This window comes from Myotis myotis, unplaced genomic scaffold (genome assembly GCF_014108235.1).
Source record: "Myotis myotis isolate mMyoMyo1 unplaced genomic scaffold, mMyoMyo1.p scaffold_m19_p_6, whole genome shotgun sequence".
Lineage (NCBI taxonomy): Eukaryota > Metazoa > Chordata > Mammalia > Chiroptera > Vespertilionidae > Myotis > Myotis myotis.
The window spans coordinates 16,490,508-16,512,324 of NW_023416368.1; the positions used below are offsets into that span (position 1 = coordinate 16,490,508).

General features: G+C 39.8%; 1 protein-coding gene across 2 annotated transcripts in view; it reads right to left on the reverse strand.

The window, feature by feature from the left end:
- Positions 1-12,745: 12,745 nt before the first annotated feature.
- Positions 12,746-21,817, reverse strand: part of SGCD (sarcoglycan delta) — a 316,705-nt gene continuing 307,633 nt past the window's right edge. For both annotated transcript variants that reach the window (XM_036313037.1, XM_036313036.1), the window contains 2 exons: positions 16,971-17,094; positions 12,746-15,610 (listed from right to left, as the gene is read on the reverse strand). In XM_036313037.1, the coding sequence (XP_036168930.1) occupies positions 15,437-15,610; positions 16,971-17,094 (298 nt within the window). In that variant the 3' untranslated portion in view covers positions 12,746-15,436. The remainder of the gene's footprint in view (positions 15,611-16,970; positions 17,095-21,817) is intronic.

Below are 21,817 nucleotides of genomic sequence, written 5' to 3' on the forward strand. Positions count from 1 at the left end.
TATCACAGGGGAGATTTGACTATGTGGTAGGCAAAATAAAGATTTGAGAAAAACAAGGGGATACTCAAGAGAAGGAATATTTCTTCAAGGAAGAGAGTGAACTATATAAATAATGCCAAGGAAGGTTAAGAAAAGAACTGTGTAGGCATGGGTGAAGGTTTCAGGAACCTACATTTACTGGCATTCTTTGTGAGGGAATCTGGTCTTAGACACTGCTCCAGACAGACACAAGTCTAGTTGACAGCAAGCTTAATGCCCGTCCTCAATGTCTGTACCCATCACTCTTGTTAAGAGGCATAATTTGGTTGGAGGGGAAAGGATTAAAGGAAATAATTGAATTGGGCCAGATTACAGTTTCACAGAAATTTAGCTTTTAAGGTGTAGAAAAGAACCCTTGCAGTAACCGCTTATAGTACTGGAGAAGGAGTCAATTATTGGGTTCTGAGGACCTTGGTGGATTATCTATTATGGAGTCTTTTTGTAGAGAGGAGGTGAATCATGTATTTCAGTATCATGTGAGCTAAGGGAGGTAGATTGCAAAGCCCAGAAATCATGGGAGGGAGGGATTCAGATGGGTGAAACCATTTGACATGAGAGAATATAAGGTCTAACTGACATAACAAACCTATAATGTTGAGGCAAGAGGGAGTTGTGGAGTCTGAGGCATGAGAGTGAATGAAAACAGCAATGATCAGAAAGGGCCTCTAAGACTGGACTGCATGAACTATTACTGTCACAGTTAAGGTAGCTGCCCATGTCAAGTTGTGGTAAAAGTTTTCTTTGATTCCCTTTCAAGTCCCTTAAAAGGGAGAAGAGTTGGGCCTTTCCCACCTGGTTGCTGCTTTTACTCCAGTAGGGGAGCCAAGTTCCCACAACCTTGGTGCCCAAACAGAGCTTAGATGTGCGGCTTGTTCTTTGATGTCAATCTGTAGGAGAGCTTTGTAACCCTTCCAGAGATCAAGAGAACATTTTCAAAGAGTTTATTCTTCTGTGAAATGGAAGGAGAGGCCACCTTAAATCCCCAGGTATTCTCTATGTTCAGAGGTCTTTTTAAATTTGACCCATTCATAAATAGATGGAAAATTGAAAATTAAATGGATTCTTTTGACTAAGCTTGAAAGAGATTTTTTCAGCCATTTTACAAAATTAATGGCTGTAAAGTCACTACACTTAAGAAAGTTTAGAAAAGAAGAAACAACCATGTTGATATACCTTAATATCATAACCTAAAATTGTCAGTGGTCTCTTTTCATCCTTAACAATACATTTTCCCCCCATATAGCTGCAATTAGCTGTCATGTAATTCTAGGTATTTTTTTTTAGCTTGCTTTAAACACGTGACATCATTCTAAGGTTGCAACATTATTTTAACACTTACAATATTCCATTGACTGGAAGTGCAATAATTTATTTACCTGTTGATCCTGTTGTTGGGGAAAAGGCAAATTCCAGATATGTTTTCTTTAAGAATTACACTGCAGTAAATGATTTTGAGACTATCCATTTTCCTTATGGTAGGTTTTTGGTGGGATCAAAGTATGTGTCATTACTTCTGTTTTATAGAAAGAGAGCAGATAATAGTTTTTTCTAAAAAGTTTATTATACAAATATTATAAACACAAGAACGATAATAAGAAAAATATACCTACAATATCCTCATCCAAATATCAGCTTGCTTCATTTTAGCTTCCCTAGAGGTCCTGATTCATGTGTATACATCATTTTTACAAACTTAACATTTTATCTTGCCATACTGAAACAAAATCCTCACAACCCTTTGCAAAGACAGCATGGTATTCCATAAAGTCCAAATAACCATGATCTAAATAGTCCTCCCTTTCATCTGGTTAGGTAACATTGCTAATTTTTTCCATCCTTAAATTCTACTGCAATGCATGTCACTATTGCTAACAACTTTTCCTACTTAAATATTGTTTGGATGAATTTTGAAAATGGGATTACTAGGCCAAAGGGTTTGAACCCTTTTATGACTCTTTAAAAATACTGACCAGTGACCTTCTGAAATTATACACCAGTGGCTGCTGCACCAACACACAGATGTGTATTTGTCTCAACCCTTTGTTCCTTGGCCTTTAACCCAACTGGACTCAGGTTCAAGGGCAAGGAAAGGTAGGCAACTTCATAAAATGGAAAAAATTAATTGAAGTTAAAACTCAGCTCTCCCATTTGCAAGGAGAATTACCATAGGCAGTTCCTTAACTTTTTTGAACATTATTCCTGTAAAATGGGGTTAATCATACCTACTTTACAGGGTTCTTTTCAGGATCAATCAAAGTATAAAATACAGACATATTACATGGCCGTCAATTGAGTTACTATTTATTTAACCAATCTGATAGGTTAAAAAAATGTAATTGATATCATTCAGATTTTTTTGCAAGGGTAGGAACATGTTGAACCACATTTATTTGATAGATTGACCACCTTTTATTTAGTAAATTCTAAGTTATACATTTTAACATTTCTGAAATCAGGTTGTATCTTAAAGTTAAAGTAAATATTAACGTGGTAGCTTTCCTCTGTTTTTCTTGAAAAGCAGTTATTAATTCTCTGTTAGACCTTCCAGTAATTTCCCATTTAGAAATGGGAAAAAAGAGATTCTTTTTGCTTGTGAGAATTATGTGCTTATTATCTCTTTTGTTCATTTGTTTAGTGATGTCTTGATGGTTTTCTTATTCATTTGCATGAGCTCCTAAAAGGCATTTGTGTTAGCCATTTCTCCTATTTACTGCTATTATTTTATTCTTCAAAAAGTCTGCTGCATGTGAGGTTGGGTGAGGGAAGCAAGAACCTACAGAACCGCCTATGCTTAAATGTGCCCGCGTTTTCTCCTGGTGATTTCTTTTAGTATGCCTCCTCAGATTATAGGTAGGTTGTTATTCGATTTCCTGTTATTTTTTCTTATCATTTACACAGCTCTTCCATCCATGTTGGAATTGACCGTTTTAGAGCTCTATCCACACCACTGGACTCAGAGATTCAAGGGTAAGGAGCATGTGTTATTTAATTATAAAACAATAAGCATTCAGTAGATGCCAGATGAACAGATATATTTAACTCTGGTCCAGTGGAGGTACTTTAAGGTATGACTCAAATGTTCCCCTTCCTACCCTCTCACACACACACATACACACACACACACAAAAATAGAAAAGGCTGATCAGTTTTCCTAATAATAATAAAATACTCAATACCAGCCCTAACCGGTTTGGCTCAGTGGATAGAGCATTGGCCTGCGGACTGAAAGGTCCCAGGTTCAATTCCGGCCAAGGGCATATACCTTGGTTGCGGGCACATCCCCAATAGGAGGTGTTGCAGGAGGCAGCTGATCGATGTTTCTCTCTCATCGATGCTTCTAACTCTCTATCCCTCTCCCTTCCTCTCTGTAAAAAATCAATAAAATATATTTTAAAAAAATACTCAGTACCTTCCCCATTGGTTTGTAATGGCATTCTAGCTAGTTGCTTCCCTGGCACCATGTGCACCCACCACTGCTTATTGTCATGTCTCTGGCTATTTGTTTCACTGGTAAGATGGCCAATTTGTTGGCTGTATTAGTGCAGAGATCACACCTTGTTCCTGTTCTCTGTTTTGGGGTACTTAAGAATAAATGGTAGATTGAACTGACAAATTAACAGATGGCAAATTCTTCATTTCAATCTACTTCTGAGTTTTCTGGTCTGTTCGTTTCAGGTAGCTGGCACTCTGCTAAGCTCAGGTGATAAAAATAAAGGCTGTGACCCCGTTCTTGAGCCATCTTCTGGCGGGCCCAGCAGCAGAATGAATAGGTTGCTTTAGTGCAACATAAGCCACAACAGGGGTATGCTCAGGTTCCCTGAGAGTACAAAGGGCTGCTTGATCCATCCTTCCAGGAGGGGCGATGCCTGAGCCAGTTCTTAGAGGGTGGACAGGGGTAAGCCAGACAGAGGAAGGAGAAGGGTGTTCGCCTGGTAGGGAAATATGATCGATCAAATACAATCCACCTGTGCTCCTGTTTTTTGAAACATTACCATCTTCGTGATTGCTATTTTGTGCTTTTAGACAGTTTGCGAGGTTTATGTCATGTTAGTGTCTTTTTGCAGAGAATGTACTTTATCTTTTTTTCTATTTTATTTTGCCTAACAGATTTTAGAATTATCTTGTTTACTTGCCCCCAAAATTTGTTGGCACTTTGATTGGAATTTCCTAAAATGGGTAAATTGATTGCAAGGAAAACAAGAAAACCTTTATTAATTTTAGTCTGTATAGATGAGTTGGTCTCTTCTTTGGTGTTTATCTCTCTGAAAATTTCTTAATCTTTTCAAGTTTTGGATTTTGGTGTTTGTTACTTGAATGCTCAGTTTAATTACATATAATCAATAAGATAGTGATATTATCATTAAATATTGTTTAAACTGAATGGTTCCTAATACCTTTTAACATAAAGTCTACTTTAATATATTTATTTTCCTTTTATTCAAATTTTATAGGTTAATTTTTGCCCAGCATGTTTTTAAATGAAACTGTTGACTTGATCTCTTTTTTTTTTATTTTTTTATTTATTTTTATTTTTATTTTTAAAAAACATATTTTATTGATTTTTTACAGAGAGGAAGGGAGAGGGATAGAGAGTTAGAAACATCAATGAGAGAGAAACATTGATCAGCTGCCTCTGCACACCCCCCACTGGGGATGTGCCCGCCACCGAGGTACATGCCCTTGACTGGAATCGAACCCAGGACCCTCCAGTCCACAAGCCGATGCTCTATCCACTGAGCCAAACCTGTCAGGGCGACTTGATCTCTTAATAGATTAGGTAGATGTCTTAGTATTATAGTTTCTACCTTTTCAATTTCAAAATGCTTATTTCCATTAAAATATACTATAATTTAGAAGTCTATTCTCACATTTTAGGGACCCATTTTAAATTCTAATAAGAGTTATCTTGAAATATGTCACAAGCACTGAATCACGTTTAGTGATCTGTACCAGGGTGTCTCAAAGACTGAGGCTGCGGTCTGTTCATTGCCATGAAGGTCTTCCTTGAAGGCTGTAAATTGGTCCCAATGCAGGGATTCGGTGTTCTTGTGGGTACTTAAAATGGGAACTTAAAATTTGGCATTCACAAACTAAACTTAACCTGTCATTGGTCTTAATTGGAGGAGCTAATTCATTCATGTTCACTAATTTTTCTGAAATGTGTTTCTCTGAACTCGGGTCCCCATCCCCCACCTCTGTATTCTGGGTTCTTTCCCTCCGAGGAAGTGGGACTGGATTAAGTGTGCTGTAGAATCTTACATCTTTTTTTGTTGTTGTTGTCATAAAAAGAGTCAAGATAGAAGGAAATGTGAAAACTGCTGTTTTATACCTATTTTACACTTAAAATTTTTTTCCTTCCATTGAAGAAAAGGAATAGAGCTTTTTTTTAGCCTCCTGGTATTTCATCTGCTTTTTAATTTTATATTAGCAATGATGTCAATTAGTTTGACTCATCAGTAACAGCCTCTCCCTCTCATTAGTATTTTTTATTATTTTAGCTACACTTCAACATTTTTTCATCAATGAATCACTTCTCTTGAATGGTGATTTCTCTTTCTTTAATTTGGATTTTTGTGTGTGTGTGAATCCGCCCCCGCCCCCCAACACACACACACCTGCCCCCGAAACCAGGTAATAAAATTACTACATCTTTGGAGACAAATTGCACCCTGATTGGGAATAAAACTTTTATTACAGCCTTTGACCTTGAGGATTCTGTAATATTGCTTCGATGTCATTTGCAGTCAAGAGCTAAATTTGATGAGACGTAGCCTACAATGAAAATACAGTTGGGAATGGACACTAGTTCTGTCAAGCATTGAATATGTGAAATTTGTCCTAGAATTTCTAGATGAGGAAGTGACTTATCTCCCTTACAATGTATTATGAGGACCAATTTAGATATGTCATTGCTCCTTTAAAAAGAAATATAAGCATTGTAAGGTTTCAGGTTGATAGGTAAATAGGTAAGCCATAGTACAATGTATAATTATAAAAGAAATAGAAAAATTAACAGGGGTATCAAGGAAGAGTGATGAAGGCCATGGAGATAAGATGATATGGGAATGGGATCCTGAAGGATGATGTCCCAGGGTTGAGTGGTGCTAGACAGGAGAGCATTCTAGGCGGATGAAACAGTCTGTGTAAAATCTCAGCATTGTTGAAGGCCAGGGGAGGGGAGATGCTAAAAATGGAGGACTGATTGTGGTGGGTTGATCAGAGTGGTTTGGCCTTGAAACCTTTCATCCTAAATCATTTCACCCTTGGCTCCATCTAGGGGAGCAGTGGTAGGGTATTCTTTGGAGAAGATGAAAACTGATTGAACCAGGGATGGGCACCTAGCTCAAAAGTGGCTCATCCATAGGTTGACCAAGAATGCTAAGGTAGCCCGGCCGGCATGGCTTAATGGTTGAGCGTTGACCTGTGAACCAGAAGATCATGGTTCAATTCCCAGTCAGGGCATATGCCTGGGTTGCAGACTTGATCCCCTGTGGGAGGCATGTAGGAGGCAGCCAATCAATGATTCTCTCTTATCACTGACTAGAGGGCCGATGCACGAAATTTATGCAAGAGTAGGCCTTCCTTCCCCCAGCTGCTGGCACCTGGGATCTGGGCTTCCCTCGCAGCTCTGGCTTCCTCTGGAAGGTTGTCCGGAAGGATGTTGGTCTAATTAGCATATTATGCTTTTATTATTATAGATGTTTCTATCACTCTCTCCCTCTTCCTTACTCTCTGAAATCATTAAAAAAAAAAAGAATGCTAAGGTGAGCCCATTAAAATGCGTTAACTCACTAAGGACTATACTGGCTTCCCCAGTGATTTAAGAGGGGTGTGTTAAACTATAGCAAAAGGGATCTATGCAGGTCATTAGGGGAGCAGTAGGATATCCCTTGACCTATTCCAATCCTAAGGACTCCAATTCTAGAATATGTATTACCTTGTAGTAAGCTCTGTTTTATATGGCAGGCTGAGTGAGTCTCTTTCTGAGAGTCAAAATGGCTTAACCAAAATGTCAGGCCATGGATCGAAGGGATATGGAAGAGAAGTTAATCTGAAAATTTATTCTGAGATAGGTCAAGTAAAAGTGACTTATCATCAACTATCAAAGAGGAATTCCCTAAAGAAGTGGACAAGGGTGCTTTCCTTCTTACCAATCATTATTTTTATTAATATATTTTACAAGACTGCAGTCGAAATAATATTAAATACAAATTTTTTTATACAGAAAGTGTAATAAAGTTAAAATAGTTCCTTGTAATTCATAGCATTATTGCAATGCTTACAAAATTTTTGCATAGAGTGTGCAAGGATTGATGTTATTCAAAACAAAACAAAACTAAGCTCTTTCTTACATCACACCCAAACCCAGAGAAAAAACAAAACAAAACAAAAATAACCCAATGGCTGAACTTAATTGCTTTATGGGAATGGGGTTCCTTTTTCAAAATCTCCAAGCAACTTGGACTTGTATGACCTTATCTGTTAAAAGCACCAGAATTTGGCTTCTCCGGGAATGCATTTAGCGGGCACAAGGATGCATGTCCTCTACCTTTTCTAAAATCTGACCTCCTGAAGAGATCTGTTTCTGCCTCTTTGTGGCCTCAGAAAAAGAGGAAGTTGACTGGGGAGGTAGTTAACATGGAAAATCCACTTCCCCCTCAGCAAAACAAATTAGGTTAATTCTGGTTTGTGGACTCTTTCCTCTCCTTTGCTAGGATCTCCCTTCTCTACCAAGAAACCCGATTTCTAGGTCTGGTGTTGTTAGTTCCATGAAACCCTTTAAAGGTACCCATTCCTGATTTGCCACTGGGACACATTCACCATTGAAAGAAAACCCCTGAATGACTTACCCTAAAACAAGATCTCTGGTGTTTTTGAGTTCATCCCTTTACTAAGTTTTATGAGGTTGTTGAGCCAGACAAGCACTACCGTACCCTGCTGGTACCGGGACTGAGTCAGTTGGGAGCAGTGAGAAACTCTGTCCACAACTCCCCAGTGGATCAGATATGTGCTATTGAGAAAGCACAGAAAAGCAGGATGAGCCCCAATCACTTTGCTATTTGGCCTCTCAGCTCTGGGTGTGGGCAGGTTGACAGCTGAACCTTAACATAGGCATACTGGTTGATACTCTGTTCAGATGGCCCCTTGCTGAGTTAATTCTTCAAAAATGGTTTTAGGTCTTTTAATTCATACAGATCAAACCCTGACCTCTTTGCTTAGAAGATGAAAGTGCCCCAAAGCCACCAAGTTGTAGAGAACTTCAGATGCACTCACCTCCTTTAGTAATTGGAATGCCACCGACCCCATTGCTGAATCCAGGGCACCCAGTGTAAAATGTACAGGTTCAAGGTTAAAGGGTGCCACTGTTTAAACAAGGATTGACAAATGGGTCCCTTTTCCAACTTAGATCAATTGGAAGTGACAGCTTGAGTGCTTTGGTGAGGAGACTCTACCTTGAGGAGAAGTATGGCTCATTAGTGATGGCTGACAATGTGTGGGGTGTTGGGCTCAAGCCATTAGCAGAGCCAAAGTGGCCAGGTTGGATATTGAATGCCTAATGCTAATTGAGTCCTTGCTAGCCCTATATTCTAGTAGGGAAACAGGGACGATGATAGAGATTTCTCTCCCTTCTATTTGATTCTTTCCATGAGTTTTGTTATAAATAAAGGTAGGAAATATCATAACCAAATGGTGTCAAAGACCTCACCTAAATAAGACACTTGTCTTTTGAACTGAGGAGTAGGGAAGATGATATATGTGTGTAGAAATGCTGACTTATTTAGCCACACACATAGATCATGAAGCATTAAAATTTTCTCTTAAATGTAAGGCTGATAACCCAGGCATCTCCCAGTTTATAGGAACAAGAAGCCTGACTTAACAGGAACCATATACACAGTAAACTAATTTTTTGGTTCCAGATTCTACTATTAAACAGATTTTCTATATCTTCGCCCCAGGAATCTATACTTCAGTACTGGATGCTGTCATAGATGAGAGTTTACAGAAAGAGGGGAGATAAAAGTTTTATAGCTTCATCTACCCAAAGTGGTCTAATCTGAAAACTGGTAGCAGACATTTCTCAATGGCCTAAAAAATATTTTGACATGTTGGGGACTTCAAAGCTTAGTGGTCTGGAGTTAGAGTCACATTCCAGCTCTGCCATTTTCTAGTTAGTGGCTTTGGGCAAGTTTTTTAACCTCCCTAAGCCTCAGTTTCCATATCTGTATATTGGAACGATAATAAAACCTAACTCAAAGGATTATTTTGAGGGTAAAATAGTGAATGCATGTAAAACACTTAAGTCCAATGTCTAGCACATAATAAATACTCAATGACTATAAATAAAAAATTAGCATTATAATTGGAGAATAGAACCCAGCTCTTGTCATATCTTAGATTAGGTTTTGGGTCCAAGAAGACCTATTCAATTTTATGCCAAATTTCTTGGGCGAGATTCTCTTTGGGGAGAAGGTCCAGAACTTTGCTCAGATTCTCAAAATGTTAGAGCCCCATGAATTAGATGAATATGGGGACTAAAGAAACACCAAAATCTTCCTTGACAACAAGTAACTCTTTCCTGCCCTAAGATAATTCTTTGCTATACTGAACTAATGTAACAACCTAAATGATTAGCTTGGATTTTCTCACATTGTAAAATCTGAGTTCTCTATCATTTCACCAAAATGATCTAAATGCAGAAGTAGGCTCTGAAGACATTGTAAGAAGGACTAGTAGATAAGTGTAGAAGTAGGAAGGCAGAGTAGATTTTAGGGAAGACAAATGTTTCCTTCTCTCTTCTCGAAAAGAGGGCAGCCTCGTGTTGTCTTATTTATCTGACCTTCACTACTGTTCATCGAAGACTTGAAATCCCCTCACTTGCTAGTGAGAGTGTCTGTCTACAAGACTAATGAGGTATTCTGGGACATTACTCTGGCTTCCTATTGTAACAGGAGCATTTGGACACTAAACATACTTCTTGCCTATACAACCTTTGTTTTATTTTGACTGAAAACCTCATGGCAATGGGACTGATAGTACCACATTTGGCGTTGATGTTGAGTTAGCTTTGTTGTAGGTATGTTTAAGACTATTCGTTGATGGATTTGATAACATCACTAATCCTGTTAGGAAATCACACTTTCTATGGCTTCAAGGGCTCATAGTATTCTTGAATTGCTCTTTTCTCAAAGGAAGATGCTCATTTCCTACTCTGTCAGTGACTATAAAAGGAAAGGGGGTAAAAACAAAAGAAAATCAAGTATGTGAGCATGGGTCACCCCAAATGGGCTATTTTCTCTTACACTGGTGCTCTAATAATATGTAAAATAAGGACCTCCCAACCATAATTATTTTCCCTTTGCCATTCGGATCTGCCTTGAGAAATTTCAAGGGCTCCATTATGAAGAAAGCTTCTAAGAACCATAGACATCACATTGCTTTTGAAAGTGCTAATGCGGGTGGTGAGCTATGCTGGCTGAAGCAGCAGGTCTCCAACTGCTTTATCTCTTATCCGTGGTTTAGCTTTGTGAATGAGAAATTCAGAGGCAACTGTATAATTTTAAATTCTGATGACCACAAAGAAAGAAATGCATCTGACATGTCAATGCAGTAGCTTTGACTAGTTTAATGGAAATATGTTGAAAATGGGGGAACCTTCCACCAAAGAGAGAGTGATGAAAGACCAAAAGAGAGACATTTTATATTTGAGATAAAAGATCTATTTTCTACAGTTGTTTCTTTTATTATTACTTCCCTCCCCCATCTACTACTGGGGCACCAGGCAAACGTATTATTGTGGGAACTGCTTTGTTATCTTTCTTGTGCCTAAGATTTTCTGGTGCAGGGGAAAGCTAGAAGATGGGTCTTGTTTACAACGTACTCAAGTGAGATTTTCACCTTTCACAGAGCCTTAAAGAATAAGAACCAGGTGCTTACATGAATCTATGTATCTCTTTTGTCCAAGCGTTGTGCTATCTTTTGCCTAAAATAAACAAAGGCAAGATATTCTCATTTAGCTGAAGGGCAGGGTTGCCCATTGAATCCTCCTTTGGTTGAATCCAGATAAAATGCTGAAGGACTCCTTTAGTGATGTCGATTAGGGTCTGTAAAATGGTGGTTGTTTTCATTAAGAAAAAAACCCCACATTTCCTCCCTGACATGAATACTCATATTACAAAACCTCATTCATACTGATGCTATTTTAACAATATTGAGTAAAGCTGGGATTAGCGATAGGGATGTTGACTGAAGTGACAGATCTCAGGTAGGAACCTACCTTCCTACACAGAGGCAGGTACGGAATTGGAAATAGTCTTCTTTGCACTCCCACTACCTGAAAGAACAAAGACCCAGGGCCTTGGGAACAAAATGAAACTGGAATTAACCTGCTTCATCCCAGCAACAGCTTCATGAAAGAATGGTACAATATTTTTTCTTCCTACATATTTTAAGATGCTTCTTTCAGTATTTCTAAATTTATTGGTCTCACCAACCCTTCAGGCCTGGTGTGGTCATAGCATTGTAAGTACAATGCAGGTATGAGTAACTGAGGTGGTGATGCCAAAAAGACACGTTAAGTTAAAATATGCTCTGAAGGACCATGGAATGGGCATCTTTTTGGACTATGGGGAGGTGAGGTGGAAGCCTCTAAGTAGAGGTTGTAGAAATAGTCTCTCCAGGGGAGAGATTCTGAATTTAAATCACAGGACCCCTGCTTCATTTATTACCACATTAGATGTAGACAGGAGGAACCACCTATCTACCTAAGATCTAAGGAAAAAACTCGTGAAGGATCACAGCTTTTCTTTCCTTCCATCTTCCTCTAATTCCATCCTCCTTGTTCCCCAGATCATGTGAGCCTGCATTTCTCAGATAAATGGATCATTTTTTTTAAAAAAAAACACAGCATAAGGCTAAGCTTTTTTCAGTGGCTAAGTATTTCTATTCTCAAGGACAGATGGACATGTAGGCTTACTCCATGCCGTTGTAAAGTCTCTTTCTGTGCTGCTGTGTCCTACTCGTACCATAAACGACCTCTACATCAGGGGTCAGCAAGCTTATTCTGTAAAGGCCAATTAGTAGCTATTTACTAGCAATGTATTGTGGGCCGTGAGATCTCTGGCACAGCTACTCAACCCTGCTGTTACAGTAGGAAATTGGTCATAGACAGCAGGTACATAAATGGATGTGGTTGTGTTATAATAAAACTTTATTTATGAAAACAGGATGAGCTGGATTTGGTTTAGGGACCAGTTTGCTGACCACTGCTCTAGAATTAAACCTCAAGCAATCTCTGGTCCATGATGGCTGGGCAGACTATGGAAATGATCCAAAGAAAACTGATGTAAAAGAAATGAAAACCAATGCAAGTTTATAAGATCTAGTCCTTGGGTAACATAATTCAAAAGCCTCATATCAAGTTTCCATCTACATTGATGCCACCATAGGACTTTTGAAAACCTCCATCACACCTTCATCGTTTCCCAAGACTGTACCTTTATGACTTAGTGAGACCTAAGTGCTAAACCTAGTTGGAGATAATTTTTAATTTTTAAAACTCTTCGGAAGAATATGAACATACTAGAACTTCTAGAATATTGAAGATTCATTTGAGTTCTCTGTTTGTTATGCCACCTGTTGCTTAATACACAGAAAGGTGTGATTGTCTAGAAGCCATTATATATAAAGATTAGAAAGAATCTCATTTTTTAAAATTAAAGGTTCTCAGATTTTAATGTAAAAGATATATAATTTTTTTTTTCCAGAATTCAGGTAAAACTTTCTCTCATGACCATGAACAAATATTCTAGTTGAAGGAAGTAGGGAAGAAAAAAAGTACATTGAAAAACTTAGAATGTATTTTACCACAGTCTAGAGTCTGAACAGAAATACATAATTTAATCCATGCCAAATTCCTTGCTCATTACCTTGTATGCTGTGGTCACTTAGCACAAATGAAGATTAGGCTTTTATGTCATGACTGTTCCCTATGGCTGCTTGATTTCTATTCTTGGCAGCTATTTGTTTTATTTGTGATGTGATTACCTTTAGGATAAACTTTGTGAGTGGGATCATACCAGTCTTTTTTATTGGTATAAAATGCCCAAGGTGCTGACCTCAGCTTCCAGGTGATGATTAGAACAAAATCAGAGGAAAGAGTTCAAGAACCTTTTATTTTCTTGTCTTCCACACACTGTGTACTTAAGGTGGCAAAATGCAAGGATGGTCTGTCTGCTTAAAAAAACTTTGTCTTAAGGTATTCCGCCACAAAGGACCTCCTCTTAGCTACTTCTGTTTATCTGAATGATATGGGGTAAATGCTCCCAATCACCAAGGAGGGCCTTTCCCCGCTGGCCAAGCCCTGTGTGTGATAAATATAGATTCTGCAGCGTGATCCTATAGGCTATCAACAATACTGATCCAGAGCAACTTGGTAACTTTTTTTTTAGTTTTCTTTTTTAGACCCTAGTGTTACAAACTAAGCAATCTCATGATCTGGCCCTTGAGCAACCCAATTCTTCTATATGGGACATTGAGCAAGAGTGACAGAGGGAGCTGGTGTCTGGAAGCCAGCGGGGCCATGGTCAGGCTGGGACCACCCCTACTTCTAAGTGACTAAGCAACACACAGCTTGCTTTTACATCCCACATATGCAAACCTTAGCTCAATGCTTGAGTGTCACCTCAAAGATATCCAACTCTTTTTATTTTATCTCCTATGACAAATCTTACCCTGCTTGTGAAGTAAGAAAAAATTAGGATTTTGCTGAGAAACAAAAAGATGCCATTCAGGCCTACAAATGCTACTTCATTTAGGATGGTGGGGCCACTCCTTGCCAAGTGGCATCCAGGACTGTGTAAGCCAAGTGTGTCTCCATTCTGGGCTCCTCAGAGTCCACATCTGTCAGCCACTTGGCTTGTCAACCTGCTTTTAAGATACCCAGTCACTACTAAACCATTCCCCTCCAATCACCCAAAATAAACTACAGGAAATAATAAGATAAATAGGATGTGCTTCTCCTTGCTGAGTGCATTGACTTAAGGCATAGGCACATTTCCCCCTCTTTGAACAGAGATGGTGTAATCCCCTGTCCCAGCACAAGAGCTGGCCAGGGTGACCCTGGAGCATGATGATGAAGGTGGAGTGATGGGTGGTAGCTGATGGCGGGAATTAGAATTGTTTCTACGAGTTGGGGAGTGGGTGCTGCTGGGCCCAGGGGGGCACAGTGACTCAGTTTATGCTACACATCAGGAAGCCTTTTGGGTGTGTGTGTGTATGTGTGTAGTGTTTTAGATCTGTTATTCTTGGAGAAAACATAATGGTGGATTTCAGAATATGACTATCCCTACATTGCAAAAAATATATAAGAGGATCGAAGTCAGTGAGTGTGTGGCTCTACCTACCAATCCCAAGAAAATATAATAATAACTAGGTTGCTCTTAGACTTCCATCTCCAAATGGCTCCTCTTGGGGTTGGGGGTCCCACTCTTGTTAATTTTGATTGATCCAATAATTTTGGGTCGGAGTCTATTGAATAAGTCAGAAGTGAGGACAGAACAGATTTTGAGCCATTTCCCCCCTTTTTAAACAGTGATGCATCACCCATTTACTCTTTGCCTGTAAGGCCATGGAGTAGCTTCCAGCCGACTGAGGAGCAGCTGTTCTCCGATTTTGTGCTGATTTATGACTCCTGTTTTGACGAGGGGGTTATATGTGAGTTGGAAGGAGGGAAGAGAGGAGTTGGGTGAGCAGTTTACACTTTGCTAAAATTCCTCCTTCTCATCCATCCAGCGACAAAGGCCCCCAAACATCTGATTGCAGAGGCAGACCAACCATTTGAGTTTCCATGGTCGACTTCTGTGGCATTGCCCCTCCCTAACATGAGGAGGGAGGAGTCGGCCAGCCTCACTCCAGCTGCAAAAGAAAACCAAATGTCCATGTTTAATCCCAGGGTCTCAGTGCTGGAGCGTGAGTTGGAGATTCCCGCCATCACTGCCCTGAAATGACACTAAAGGAGGTGCGGATGCTGTTTGGTGAGTGTCCGATACGCTGAGTGATTCTGAAGGGTCTGGGGGTGCGGAGCCTGATCAGTGTTTTGATTTTATCCTGTAGGTGGTAGGGTGGGGATGGAAATGACAGTATCACAGGGTCACCCGTGGTTCCTTTTGTACTGAAACCTCATTTTATACAGAGGATATATATATTTATTTATATATATTTATATATATTTATATCCACACACACACAAACACTCACGCTCACTCACCCACGCGCGCGCGCACGCACACAAGGTCTTTGATAGGCTTTCTGTGTTCTAGTAAAAATAGCTGGCAGCCCGTGTCTGAAGCCAGAAAAAGGCCTTCCGCTGCCGACAGCGTCCACTGTGGAGAGTCTCTCAAAGGCAGACACTTGTGTTTATCTGACAGGTGGAACCGGTTCCTGCCTGGGACAGGAATAGTCTCCCATTGGCGCAGACGCAGAGCTCGAAGACCTTCTGCCTCGTTCCTGTGGGTGTGTAGGATCCGTGAGGCAGCCTAGGCAGTTGGATTTTCGCAGCATCTAACTTAATCTAAAGAGAGTAGATAGGAAGGGAAGAGTTAGAGGCTGTCCTTGACCCTCCTGACATTCAGAAATAGCAGATGCATGCTCAGTTCCACTTGGATCAAATGAGCACACACTCGGGGTTGAGTATTGTGGGTACCAGGGATGCGGAGATGAATGAGACAGAGTCTCTACCTCACAGAAGCTTATAGTCCAGTGAGGCAACATTGCACTGGATGTATATGTATATTAGCATTTTGCAAAAGTCTATCATGTAGAATGTGAATAGAGTTCTAGAGTGAAATGCGTTTGGGGATGCTAGCTTTAACCATTATCTTTACTGGGGCACTTCTCAGACCCTCAATACATCTGTGTGTATGGTACATCTTCAAAAATATATAGCATTTTCTGGGCTTAAGTGAATGCTACAATATAACCAATCCTTTCAGTCTGAATTCTGACAGCTGTAAACCATGTACGTGATGCAGTCGCTGCTTTAAGTGTGTGTGGTTTGGAGTTTGTAGCTGTTTGAAGAGACGGTTTTGATAACTGACTGCTCTATCTGACTAGCTCTTTTAAAACAAATACAGTATAGCAAATGCCAAACCAATCAGAAGGCGGGCTGGGCGAACAGTGGCAACTGGAGATGGATCACCTCTAAGTAGCTCCGAAAGGGAGGGTAGAGTTTTGCCATAATAAAGAAAAACACATTTTTTTCCCTCTTTTAAAAATTCTTAAATAGAAAACTTTGCTTATGGACACAGTGAAGGCACTTTAAACAGTCTGCAGCTGAATCATATTTTCTTTGGGGACTTGGCTCACATTGCAAAAACATGAGCAACTTATTCTGTCCACCCAAGTGAGATTGTGTTGGGTTAGAAGGATGAATATTTGCAATCTGTCAGGTGGATTGAAGTTTTGGCTTGTTCTGGTTTGGGATAGCTGTTGGATCTGACTCTCTATACTCAATGAAAGTAGAAACAGGCAACATCAACTTTTAAAAATGACTACCAGTAAATTTTGTTCATCATTAGCCAGATGTGTGTCATATACATCTTAGTTTGCCAGCTACATAAATCGTATTTTTATATGACAACAGACAGAACTTGGAAATAGCATTCCTCCCTATAGCCATATGTATTATTTTGTACTTGATATTATCTCAGCACCTTACAAATAATGAGGCATAACTTGAATGCATTGTGGGTTTGGCTTATCGTTGTCCTGGTCGACATATCTGTTCCCCAAATAAAACCTTTCAGTTGGCTCCTTTGGTTCTTACAGCGTAGGATCAACTTCAGTGGTACAGGGAGGAACCAACCAGTTTGGGGGAAGGCTGGCTGGTTGCAGCTGCACCTCTCCAGACTCCTGTCCTTCTCAGCCCCTACCTCTCCATCTTTGGACTCCAGTCTCAGCTCTGTCCTGCAGGTGGCTTCCATATTGCCGGCTTCTGCATTTATTTCTACTCCTTTTGGGGCCTCCATCACCAGAGACCGGGTTGGGGACTCCAACCTGAAATATATACAAGACTAAGGTTACAGATCCCATTTCAGAATTTGTGTGTGTGTGTGGAAAATTTCAGAGGATGTTCGATGCTCAGAGCATTGAAGGGGCACTTCAGTATTTGCTCAGGACATTTGTCTAGCTTTGCTTTACAAACCTGGTCACACTGATGAGGGAGCACAGATCTGGGCTTCACCCTCATTGCATATCACCACGCTAACCCAGAGAAGGGAATATCAGGAAATGTAGTGCCAGCTTAGCTAAGTTGATCAAACACAAATCCACACCAGTATGTCATCCTGTTTTTAATGGCTGCTTTGGCTTAAACACTGTACTCGATGGAATCCATTTTAACTTCTAGTATAGAAACTGATTGAAATAAAATAAGCACCTACAAGAAGGAAGGAGAAACTTGGGATCTTCTATATAGGATCTGCTTTGAAGTCAAGTTACTCTGAAATCCATGCCCCTCATAAATGCAGTAGCTATGCAAATTTTATGAATGGAACTGCTGAAGTTTTAGAGATCTGTTTGTCTTTATTCTTTTAAAAAATATATTTTTATTGATTTCAGAGAGAAGAAGGAGAGGGAGAGAGGAATAGAAACTTCAATGATGAGAGATTCATTGATCCAGTGCTTCTTGCACGCCCCCTAACTGGGAATCGAACCTCAACCTCCAGTTCATACATTGATACTCAACCACTGAGCCACACTGGCCTGGAAAGATCTGTCTGTCTTTAAATAATGAGTTGAAAATCTAAGCAGAATACTCTAGGGTTGTGCTCTATAAAGATTTAAGATATGGGTTGGATATTGTCATTTGAAGGCCATTCTTTCAGAAATACAGTGATAGTCTATCCCTTTTAGAGCAAAGCCATTTTGAAGTTTGCTTTTATGAAAGGCAATCCAGAACATTACAAAACACTCTTTTGAATCAACCCTTCTTTCCCAGAGTAGAATTTGTTGTTTTATTTAATAAACATTTATTATACTAGACCTACAGAGACAGAGAAGTGGCCTCTTTCCAAGTCTGAGTCGTTAGGAAGTGACTCATTTATCTGGGCAACATCTATTGAATTCCTATTCTATGCAAAATGCTGGGGTTATAGTTATAAAAAATATAGACCTCCTTTCCCTAGTGAGTTTATGTGCTGTTGTGGAAGAGATACATTAAGCAGCTATTGGTTTATGGTGATGAAGATTCCTTAACGAAGAAGTTCAGGGGATTATAAGAGTTTATATAACTGGGGATTGGTTTGTGGGAAAAGCTGAGGTCTGGGAAGGCTTATGATGATATCTGAAGGATAAGGAGGAGTTAACTTGGTGAAAGATGAGTGTTCCAAGTAGAGGGAGCAGCATGCATGAAGACTCCTGGGGGGAAAATAGTTATGTGGCTTAAAAAGTTGAAAGAAGGTTCATAGAGACTGTGGTAGTAAGAAGAGGTAAGAGATAAGTTAGGCATGGCCTGGCAGAATATGGTGACCCAGTAAAACATTTATAGAGGCTTAAAAAGATAATGGACAACATGATCTGATGTCCATGTTGGAAAGATTACTGTGGTAGTTAATTTTGTGGGTCAATCTGATTGGAACACAGGGTGCCCAGGCATTTGGTCAAACATTGCTCTGGGTGTATCTGTGAGGGTATTTCTGGGTGAGAGTAACATTTAAATCAGTGGACTCAGTAAAGTAGATCGCCCGCCCTCCCTCCCTCATTCAATCAGCTGAAGACCTGATCAGAACGAAGGCTGAGTAAGAAGGAACTTTGCCTGCCTACGTGAGCTGGAACATTGGCCTTCTGCTCTCAGATTAGAATGCACCCCACCACCTCTCCTGGATCTCCAGCTTGCTGACTGCAAGTAAGGACTTCTCAGCTTCCATTATCAGGAGAACCAATTCCTTACGATACAGCTGCTTATTTATACTGTATTAGTCAGGGTTCTCCAGATATACAAAACAAACAGGGTGTGTGTGTGTATAATATTAAATATATATATATATATATATATATATATATATATATATATATATATATATCTGGCTACACAGTGGATAAGAAGGGACATGAGAATTGCAAGGAGAAGAGCTAGAAGTCTGTGGTTATCCATGTGGGAGAAGATGGTAACTTGGATTTGATGATGGAATTAGAAATGAATCCCAGCGTTGTGAGTTTTATACCTGGTATACTGTGTGGGTCAGCCACTAAGGTAGGAAGAGTGTTGGTGGAATACTTAGAGCAGAAAACTGTGAGTGGAGTTTAGATGTGTTGAATTGGAGGTGGCTGAAACGTCAGGTGGGAATGTGGATATGCAGGGCTAGAGGTAGAAATCGGGAGGTGTGTTTGGTCGTGGCTGGCAGCAGATTCCTATGTTGCTGAGTTATTGACAGTGTGTATACACAACCTCAAAAAGACTATCTAAAACATACTCAGACTCTGCAGTGTCAGCTGACTCCTTTGGGCTGCCGAGACTAGGAATGCACTCAGAGACGGTTGTCTTAGCCAAGTCACAATGTAGGTGACATCCTACCAGGGTGAACATTTCCTTTGAAATGTCCTCCCTCTATAGCTAGAGACAGAGCAAGATCCTCGCCAGAGTTCCAAAGTGCCCAGACGCTGTTGCCCTCTGAGGTGGTCTCACGGAATATGACAAGGACAAGCTTGGCTGTGTCTCCTAAGCCTGGGGAGATGCTTTCTCTATGCAACCATCATTTCCAGGCGCGTTTCTGCATTCATTTGAAACCTCTCCTTCTCTGCCCAAACTGCATTTCAAGTACCTGTGAAACATGGGGCAGCAAGAGTGTCCCTTTGCTCCGCAGTTACACTAGGAAGTGTCATGAATCAAAAGGATTCCCAAAACTTAAAATGCTATCACAAGGTCTGTTTCTAACACTCAGAGAATAATTTATTTGCTGTTGGCATTATCAGTTTGTTCTCTCTGTTTCAAGCTCATTTTTTGTTGAAATTGTTTTTGTTGAAACAGTGATTACTTACCCAGATTTCTCATTTTCATTTCCTTCATCATAAGAATCTACATTAATCACTTCCAAACCTAGACAAGCTTTTAGATCATATTTTGCTCCCATCCTCAGAGAATGGAGACAATAGCTTTTATTACTTTGGGGAACGACCTTCAAAACATCATAAAAAACAAGTAATGTATGTGGTGAGTGAAATAGCAGAGGGTTAGCCAGAAGTCTTTCCTAGGGAGAGCAGAGTCACACTAACACCAACACCTGGAATTACTGTGTATGTTCTACATTTGAGGGGAAAAAATGAATTAGAAAAAGTTATGATTGAAAGGTAAACAATTTAGAAAAACATGATGGGAGGGTTTGTAAAGTTGGCGGTGCTTTAGTCAATTGAAGTAGTTGCTTTCAGGGGGTTCTTGGATTGGCTGAGGCCCATGGCTGGGAAATTCTTATTCAGTTAGAATCATAGGAGAAGCTTTCAAAACTTGGGTCCCATCCCATATAAATTAAGTCAGAATTCCAGGCCATTTACATTTTCAAAAATTTATCTATATGGTGATGGTTGAAAACCACTGTCTTAGACTGAGCAGTTCTGTGTGTGTTACAGATACACAATTTTTAATAGAGAACCTTTACCACTTCACTAGTGGGAATAGAATGGTTATCATATTTAAATTTTTTTTATGAATTTGAGAGCGAGAAACATCAATTTATTGTTCCACTTGTTAACTGATTCATTGGTCGATTCTTGTATGTGCCACGACCAGGGATTGAAACTGCAACCTTGGTGTATTGAGATGATGCTCTACCCAACTGAGCTAAGGGGCCAGGGCCAGAATGATTATGATATTGCTTCTAGGGCAGTGATGGCGAACCTTTTGAGCTCGGCGTGTCAGCCTTTTGAAAAACCCTAACTTAACTCTGGTGCTGTGTCACATATAGAAATTTTTTGATCTTTGCAACCATAGTAAAACAAAGACTTATATTTTTGAGATTTATTTTATATATTTAAATGCCATTTAACAAAGAAAAATCAACCAAAAAAATGAGTTCGCGTGTCACCTCTGACACGCGTGTCATAGGTTCGCCATCATTGGTCTAGGGGAAGAGTAACCAAAGCTGTGACCCCAGGAGCTAAGGTAATGTGCTTGATAAAATAAAGACCTGCAGTGTCTACTCTGTAGGTTCATTGGACCACTGGGGCCACTTGTAATTTTGGGTTGTTGATCTTATGATACTGTGTATATAACCCTTAGCATACCAGTGGGACTCTACTCAGAGAGTGTGTATACTAGTATTTCTCAAACAATTTCTTCATCGATCTGAAGTTCATTATCTCTGGTTGAATCTTCAAGAGCTCCGAGTTGAATTCCTATTTCAAGAAAGTACCATATTTTAGTTGTGCTCTTTGATAAACAAATAGTAATGAACCAACCAACAGCCATGTTGAAAAACCTGATTAGCTTCAGCACAGTGGGCTACTTTGAAGTCATGATGCAAGTTTGATGCTGGACAACTTTCAGAGCACAGTACTGGCTACCAGCATGCCGAATACCGTGGCCCATTTACTTTTCAGTTTGAAAATTCATAATGCTCCCTCTGACCACATTTTCTTGCCACCTTTGTGACTCTTCCTGTATTTCTGAGTTAGGTTAAAAGTATGACATCATGCCAATTAGGAACCTCAGAGGCAAACCCAGTGTCAAGTGCCGGTGACAGACTTAGATCCACATCTCATCAGTGAACTTATGTGACGTGCCCTG